This window comes from Austrofundulus limnaeus, unplaced genomic scaffold (assembly GCF_001266775.1).
Source record: "Austrofundulus limnaeus strain Quisiro unplaced genomic scaffold, Austrofundulus_limnaeus-1.0 Scaffold128, whole genome shotgun sequence".
In the NCBI taxonomy this organism is placed as follows: domain Eukaryota; kingdom Metazoa; phylum Chordata; class Actinopteri; order Cyprinodontiformes; family Rivulidae; genus Austrofundulus; species Austrofundulus limnaeus.
Window position 1 is genome coordinate 947,744 of NW_013952530.1, and position 9,080 is coordinate 956,823.

At 37.7% G+C, this 9,080-nt stretch overlaps 1 protein-coding gene across 1 annotated transcript in view; it reads left to right on the forward strand.

The window, feature by feature from the left end:
- The window catches only part of itchb (itchy E3 ubiquitin protein ligase b), a gene marked incomplete at its 3' end in the record, with an annotated part of 32,619 nt that overhangs the window by 6,021 nt on the left and 17,518 nt on the right, over positions 1-9,080 (forward strand). The window contains 6 exon segments of the mRNA XM_014015365.1: positions 1,935-2,026; positions 3,836-3,977; positions 5,245-5,369; positions 7,666-7,800; positions 8,003-8,045; positions 8,133-8,314. Of these exon segments, the coding sequence (XP_013870819.1) occupies positions 1,957-2,026; positions 3,836-3,977; positions 5,245-5,369; positions 7,666-7,800; positions 8,003-8,045; positions 8,133-8,314 (697 nt within the window).

Here is a 9,080-nt window from a genome sequence, read left to right on the forward strand (position 1 = left end):
ATCCCACAGCTGACCTGCTAAAAATGACAGATTTTCTTTTCTGGATCTCTGACAGACGGACTTCAATCTCTGAACTTGTAAAGTTCTTCTTTTTAATTTTTGCTGTCATTTTCATGAATGAATGGACACTTCCTGATATCTGAGGTAGGAAACATATCCTTATTTGGTGTTTTTGGGGTGGTAATTATGCTAATCTCCTCTCGCGTGCACGAGAAGCTGGATACGAACAGGTGGAATTTACGCAGCTCATTTACACACGTTTCCAGAAGATAGAAGAGTTTGTTGAATCTGACGTGACATGTTCGTACGAGCTCTTTGTACGAACAAAAGTAAGAGAAATTTAGGATAAGAATACGAACGTTCTTGCATGAGGCCCAATATCTTTAGTTTTAGTGTTTGTCAATTTTTTTTTTAATTGAGTAGTTTCACATTAGCTGTGGGCAGCTTACGGCACCTCATGGTCCGGAACGACACTTGTTTACAGTCTGCTGCTGCTCAGCACTGTCTGCCAAATGATGACAGCAAAAGTTGGGAGAAAGCAGCAACGTACACTTTGGGATTTCTTTGAATATGACTGCGAGAAAAAGCTAAGCAAGTGTCTTGGAGTGGAAACAGGTGATAAAACAGGTGGAAAACTTCTCAAGGGAAAAACTGCATGAATCAAGTTCACACAAGATGGCTAACTGTGACTATCTTGACATGCTAGCTTCTCTCAAGCAAGCAAGGCACCGGGTTGGAGACAACTATTATCATCGTTCTAAAATAATCGCCCAAGTCCTTAAATGGCAAAATTGAGTTACGCAATTATTTTAGGAAGGTGTCGCTATAATGGACTGCTTTAACTAGTGACAAAATAGCTGCTGGTTAGTTAACTCACAAGAACATCACAAGCTTCAGGATGTATTGACAAATAAGTTTATTCAAACTATAAAAAAAACTATTACTAGAACTAATAAAAACTAAAGTAAACAAAAACTAAGCGTTACAAATGCAGGAATAACTAATAAAGCAAGCAAATCCACTGTAAAATCTAATTAAAACTAAAAGAAAAAAGTCACAATAAAACTAAGCTGTAATGAAAATTTCATAACTATTATAACCTTGCTTGAAAGTCACAAATCTATTTTAAAATAAGTGTTAAAAAATACAGAATACATGGAAAGCAGAAGCAGATTTTAAATGACGCAGTGCGATGCATATTTTAGGTATCTTTTTTTTATTTGTGATTAACAGTAAACATCAGTAAATGATGGGCCTTCAGGTTTTTGCAGCTACTCTATAGTCACGGTTATCAGACACAAACTTTGAATTTTTATTTGTTTATTTATTTATTTTGGCTTGAAGGTCCTACAATGATGGTGTTCTGTAGAAAACGCAGCGTTTCACAGACCATGACCGTGATCTTTGTCCCATTTTGGTGCCTTTTTGTTACATCCAACAATAGTTCAACTTCTGTTTCATTTATCGAGTCTGATGAATAACTGTTGTTCCTGTTTGAGTTTATACCACATTTTATGTTTTAGAATGCAAATTTTAGCTTTGAAGATAAATTGTGGGGTATATTTGAGGTACAGTGAATCAGGTTTGACCTGATTCGACTGAATAATTGACTGTTGTTTTGTTTTTCTTTACTGTGTGAAAATGACAGCTCTGTAGTGCTCTCGTAAATAACAGGAAGACAGGCGTGCAAATTTAAAATGGAGATGTCCATTAGTCGTTATTAAGAGCCCAGTTTATGCCATAAATAAGTAAGGTTGGTCCTTTAATGCAATTTTGACATTTGCTTTTGTTTTCTTACTTGTTAATCAAATATAAATCTTTTTCAGGCCTCTTCTATCGTAGCTAAATGCACTGATCTTATCTCTGTGCTGCAACATTGCAGCAGCAGAATGTTTATTTGTCACCGCAGTGATAGTTTCTGTTCTGTGCTGCAGGTCCTCTTCTCGGCCGTATGTCATGGCTAGTGGAGTCACCAAGTCAAACACTTCCAATGGTTACCCGCTGAAGGCACAGCTCCAAATCCTCGGTAAGTCTTCAGCTTGATTAGAGATCTATCATTCTGTCATTTAAGTCAATTTATTTTGTTACAGTTAGAAAAGAGCAGGTGTAAAAGATAAAACGAGAAGGCTGAACATTTAACTGTTAAAGGGCCCACACCATCATCAAGATGTGTTATTATATTAGACTAAAGGTTCCCACTTTCTTTCATTGTTGGGAATCGACACAATCATTATGTTTCTTGGCCTTTTTTTAAGCATAAATAAATAACCAAACACAATTAAACACATCATAATGAATGAATGATGCTTTATTGATCCCATGAAAGGAAATAACAGAAAATAAAACAATATAAACAAAACAAACGTATTTGTACAAATAGAAACGTATTAATTTAGCTCTGTTGACCTTTTGTTCGGTTGCTTTGGATTATTAGGATTATTATCTATTGCATAATTTTCACTGGGGTACTCTTACATGTGTAGCTTTTAGAATACTATTTCTTGACATTTTTCTTTTACCGTACCTCTGTCTGTATGTCTGGTTCCCTCCTGTGCGTGTCTTTTCTTCCTTGCCTGGTTGTAGACAGTAATCACACATTTTGGTGTGTTTTGATATTTTCTTACACCCCTACTTCCTCCGGAAGTCTCCCAGGCTTTTCACAATAGAAGCACATTTGCATTGAATTTATGTTGTGCATGAAATCTACCCGTGCACGTYAACGAAGAGGTGTACACTACATTCAGCAATGGCGAAAACAGGAGTTTTTCTTTAGCGTCAGTCATTATAAGCAGCTGAATCGCCACCCGCTGCCAGTTATTGATAAGCTGCTCYAACAATAGCATTAGCTTGCTAATGTGCATAGCGGTGCTGCAAGTGTCCCTCACCTCATGCAACCATTCATTGGCGAGCTCGACGTATTGTTCCAAATGTGTTCAGGCTATTTAAACTGAGATGTCGGTATTCAAAAAATTCATATCATTACAAAAATTAAAAAACAGTTTTCGATATGAAAACTAGTGCCCAGCACTAGTTGGGCCTGGCATTAATTCACAAACACAAATTCTTGGTTTACTCAAAATTTGGCAGCTATATAGTCAGTGGTGGGCAGCACTAATCTAAAAATTAGTTCCACTAGCCCTAAAACACTAACTCAAATATTTAGGTCCCCTAATTCGAAAGCACTAATGCACTGAAAATTTTAGCAAAAGCTAATTCTAAAGCACTAAAATAACCCAGTCGAACATTCTTCAACAGACAACATGAGTCACATACGGTCATGTTGCTCTCTTAAGACTTATCATTGACTTTTCATTCTTCAGCTGTATTTGGGTTTATATGTTGTCATCTAGTGGATATCTGTTAACATTAACATTGATCAATAACATTTAAAGACCTCAGTGCTTCTGAATTTAGCCCATAATTTTTACAAGTGCTAATCCACTAAAAAAAAATTTAAATTAGCAAAAGCCCTAAAGCACTAATCAGGAAATTAGCTCCCCTATTAGTGCTTTAGTGCTTTTTATTTTATTTTATTTTTTTTATTTACTGTTATTTTACCAGGCAAATCCCATTGAGATCTCAGATCTCTTTTTCAAGGGCGGCCTGGGCCTGAAGGCAACCTATTGTACATGTTTTTGTGCTTTAGGGGAACTGTACCCACCACTGTATGTAGTGAAGTTTATCTGCATCTATTTAATTAATGTTTAGGTAATTTGTTACTTTTTAACCTTAATTGAACTCGTAAAAGCACTTTTGTTTTGTTTTGTTTTTTTGTTCCTGATTGATCATTATCTCTTACATCCATCTGTTAAAAGGCCCATTCTGTCTGTTTCAGTGCTAACAGCTAAACTGAAAGAAAACAAGAAGAACTGGTTTGGCCCCAGTCCTTACGTAGAAGTGACGGTCGACGGCCAGTCCAAGAAAACCGAGAAATGCAGCAACACCCACAGCCCCAAATGGAAGCATCCACTCACTGTGTAAGTCTAAATAATTTAGGGAATGCAAAACTCATAGGACTCTAAATCACTTGTTATAATCAAAGCTCCATTTTTACTGTTTTAAAACTGATCATACTGCAGCAAGACCTGTGATGTTTATTAGAAGAGCCTGTGTTTGTTTGCATTTTCAGCATTATGAATGTGAAATATTCAGGGAAGCATTTAGGACGTTTGTTTGTCTCAGCTTCAGGAAGCAGTGCATCATAGTTGAAGTATTACTCATCTTGCGTTCTTAAATGTTACCATTCTGGTGATGAATAATACACAAAAGAGCTTGTTGAGCTGTTATTTACAGCTTTGACTTCAGCACCTTTTTTTTCAGAGTTTACTTATTAAATAAATCTTTAACCTCAGCGAGTTAAAGGGAAGTCTCAGCACTCAGGGACATATTTGCCAAAGCAGTTTATCATTTAGTAAGTAGAAAAAGTAGTGTTTCACACATTTATTTGCTTGCAGATAGCCCACGTGAAAACATCACGCACCAAGTTTTTGTTTGCTCGAGTTTAAATTAATTGAATTTGAAAAGACAGTTTGGAAGTTTTTGGAAAGAAGTCGTTTCAAACACTGCTTGCTGTAGTTGGCATTGGGAAAGTTGCTCAGAAAGCTGCTATGGATGTATAAAAATAGACAGTGAGTAAAATTTCTGGTAAAACAGTGTTTCTCAATATTTTTCTTTCCACATCGTTTCTTTTTTCCCCCTAATGAGTCACCATGTCTTTGTTGTGAAGGTCTTTTGTTTTTTGTAGCTTTGCTCAGGGTTACTTTGTTTTTATACCCTTACTACATTTTTTCCATTTTATTTTTATTCAATTGTGAGCCGGGTGGATGACTTATTTTTTAAAATAGACTTCAAAATTTCTGTAAATCTTTAGTGTGTTGTGTTGTTGTAGTTTAGCATTCTTTTTTACTTTCATATCCTTTAAACCAGCAGCATGCAACACGTGTTTACTAAGGGGTGTAATCTGACCTTAGCTGCAATGTCTTTTCTGGGGGGCACCAATAGTCCGAGCTAAACAGCTGTCATAGTGATGGTTATAGATACTCTCCCTCTCTCTCTCTGTCCTTGAAAAAGCCATGAACTTTATTGTTCATGATTTGCTTTTGGAGCTAAGAAAAAAAATGCTCTAAAATAGGAAGTGTTCCAACCAAAGACCAACGCTTCCCTGAATCAAACTGACAAAATCTGTTTGTTTAACTCTGTAGGGGAGCGTGTCTTTGGAATCATCGTGACTGTTTGTTTCCACAGGATCGTGACTCCGTTCAGCAAACTAGTGTTTCGCGTGTGGAGCCACCAGACCTTAAAGTCAGACGTGTTGTTGGGCATCGCCACGCTGGACATGAGCGAAATGCTGAAGTCCAATGACATGATAAGTGAGTGGATTGATTTCACGCATTTCATTGAAGCATTTAGAACTGGGGGGGTCCAGTCCTGGTCCTAGAGGGCCACTGTCYTTCATGTTGTCATTGTCCAGGGTTAGGGTTTTGTCTGTTTGACTTCATGACTTTCAGCTGTGTCTCAATTCATGGGTTGCAACCGTTGTAGACCACGGTGGATGTTGGCCACAGACCGCGACTGTGTCGGCTGCATAAACGGCTGTGAAATGATACGTCTAGTTTACAGAAGACGTATGCTGGCTTCTGTTGTTTTTTTTTTTAAGGTACAACTTTATAAAATTCAGTTTTAGTAGAAAAACGTTACAAATAAATAAATAAAAAGCATTAATAATCARGGTTTAACTCCAGAATCAGAATCAGTACTTGAAATTGCATTTTATTTAAAGGGGACCTGTTAGGCAATATTCACTTTTTAAAGGTTTTTTACTCAACTTTGGGTATGTACTTCTTAAAAAAAAACAGTCCTAGGACCAAAAAAAATGCACCCAGGGGCATATTTACTGTAAGTAAATGTATTTTTTATACTTCTTACATTTTGTGATGTCACAAGCCGTATGACAACCCACCGGAACCTGCGTTCAGCCCCTTACCTAGCAACCCCTGGGTGAGACTCCACCTCCTCAGTATAAAAAGCCGTCACGGTTGTTGTTGTGCAATGCGCAGCTCATTTCACAACAAGCCTCCAACAGGGCAATGGGTAGAGTGTTGGACCATAGAATGGGAGACCAGGGTTTGACACCAGCATGGACACAATTTAATTATTTTCATTCGTTATGAACACGTTTTCTCATGTACCTCTATTGTTTAGCTTATTAAAGCCTTGTTAAAGCCTATTTGTTCGAGTTTCTGAGGTATTTTGACCACTGCTGCTCCCTGCTCTGGTAACAGCATGCAGAGTGAGGGCAGAGCTCCGACAGGAGGAGGGGGAGAAAAAAAAGAAGAAGTTGCGACCACGACTCTGCCTCTGGGTCTCTCATATGGTTGTACAACGGAGCTTCTGCTATTATTAGCCATGCTAACGTAAACGCTGGCTTTGGAGGGTGGAGTTAATGTCAACAAATTTTTGGAGGGCGTTACCAACAGAGCTCATTAACATAAACAGCTCTTCTGAACGGAAGTCAGAGCAGGCAGAACTAGAAAATGGCAAATTTTATTATCTGAGAATTATTTTGTGCATYAAATTGAATGAACATGGTCTGGATAGCCTACAGACATACCATAAAAATTTCTAGGACCCATGATTGGTCTCATTTAACATCTTATTGCAATAAAGGTTTCTTCAGCCAAGTTGCTAAACTTACATTCTTCAGTCCGTGATGAATTTCCAAACTCCACCGTTCATCGTAAAATAAGAAAAGTAACCCACGCCGTCTTTGTTTTTCTGTTTAATTTGCTGACRGCGCAATGAATTCTGGGATTCCGCCGGCCGTGTAAGATACTCACATTCAGCCTACATTTTCAATAAATGCGGTCAAAGTTGGCTGCAACCCATAAATCGAGGCACTGCCTTCATTTTGCAGCTGCAAGACTTTCTGAACTGCAGTTTTTGCGTTGGTGACTTATCTGATCTTATGTGTCTATTTGAAGAGGAACAGGTCATTAAACCAGTGACATGATTTACAATAAGACAACTTCAGTATAATTGTTTTAAATTGCTGAGGCTCCTACTAGAGGCATTTTAATTTTGTTTTTATTAGAAATTTATTAATTTCATTAAAAACAAAACAACTATGTACGGTAGAAGAAAAAATATACAAATTAAACCAAATGAAAGGCAGCCAAAAAAAGAAATAATCTTATAATTTCTGCCCCACCTCCCAAGAATGTATTCAAACAAACAAAAGAAAAAGACCTACAAGTAGACATTAAAATACTCCTGTGGATTTTTCAACCCTTTTTATCCTCATAAGTTTTCTGACTATTGTAATTCTATTTGCTTAGTTTCATATTTAATTTCTGGTCTGGTCTTATTTTGGAAAACTTGGGATACAAACTGCAAAATACACAGTTACCATAATGAGTTTTTAATTCAAATAATGCAGTGATGTGAAGGTTTTTGAGTTAATTGCAGATGAGCTCATGATTATTTCAGCAAAAATAACTTTGCTCTGGAGCAGCTGAGCAAACAGTGCTTTGTTGTCCTTCTCATTTATTTTCATCATTTGTTGTAATTCGGCGTAATGAGTTCTCCGAGCCAAGAATAAGACTCCCAGTCAACCTGTGTGTTTTAAATGTTTGTTTTCCTTCCCCTGACTCTGCTGTCTCACTGTAGTTTCAGAGGTGGTGCAGAGCTTGCAGCTGTTTAGTGACAGAGACCAGACAGATGTGGTGGGAGACCTGTCCGTCTGCCTGGATGGCATGGCTGTGGACCCTGAAACGTTTGCCTCAGCCGAAGCTGACCGTCAAAGTGAGTCACGGTGGAGCCGCGGGAACAGATGGCGTCAAAGTACTTTTCTGCTTTTGCAAAGTATTATAGTTGGGAAAAACTGTTGCGGTCTTAAAATACTGTAGTTGCTTTTATTTTCAAATTGTGAATTAATCGAGCAAATCTGTTCCATTTAAATCAACAGATCAGAAAGTCGTTTTACTAACTTGTCTTTATTTGTCAGGTACAAATGGAGAGTCACAGACTAATGGGGATCTTTCCTTAAGGTACAGTTCACTTTCTGACCTCCAGTTGTTCATTTGTGACGCATTTCAAGTTTTTCCTGCTTTAATCTTCTCCCTCCTTCCTGACAGGCCGAGTCGGGACAGTTCTCCAGCTGTGAATGGTGTAGAGAACAGATCCTCACCCAGCACCCAGAGGACAACAAACAACAGAGGGTCTCCCTCGGTGTCATCTGTGGGGGCGAAACCTGTTCGACCACCAAGACCCTCCAGACCTCCTCCTCCAACCCCTCGCAGACCAACTTCTTCACCAGGTCAGACACATCCAGTGTGCTTGTCTTCCAGCACTGAAACATTAATAATGTGGAATATTTACCCTCAGGGTAATCAGAGCTAAAATAAACAAGTATTTTTTTGTTAAATCAGTTTAACTAGAGAATTTGTATCTCCTGCTAAAATATACTATGAAAGCTAAATGCTGAAATATTTTTGCTGAAAGCTGCTGAAGAAACTGAAAGGTTTAATAGTAAAACTGTTAATGTGAGTTAAARAACAGCTGTTTTTTGATGAACCAGAACAATTGCAAAAAGTAGCTAAAATAAGCAAAATACAGTTAGAAGAAGCACAAACAAGTTAAAATGAACACACAGGGAAATTAGAGTGAAAATTGTCAAATTAGCAAAAAACAGTAAGTACAAAAAAAACTTGGATTTTTTTTAAACAGCTGAAAAAGCATGGTTGCAGTATAAACTAACAGCCATGCCTAAGCAGGCAATGCAAGACGCACGTATTTCTTGTAGCAATAGTAGTGTTGACATGTTCGGAAAGGAGTAGGAAGAAGTAAAAAACTTATGCTATGTTTTCAGATATAAATAAATATATTTTAATAAACCTGAGTATAACTAGGTTGCTGTTGCCATGTGCAGATATATACCATAAGCACCATTTACTCTGAGTTCATCTATACTTAAATCCATTCATCTTTGATGTTGTTCATATGAGGCTTTGCGGGTTGCATCTGTGGTCCCCCCGCACTCACTTTGAAACATTCCACGGGAGAGATCCATGCATGCTCACAAC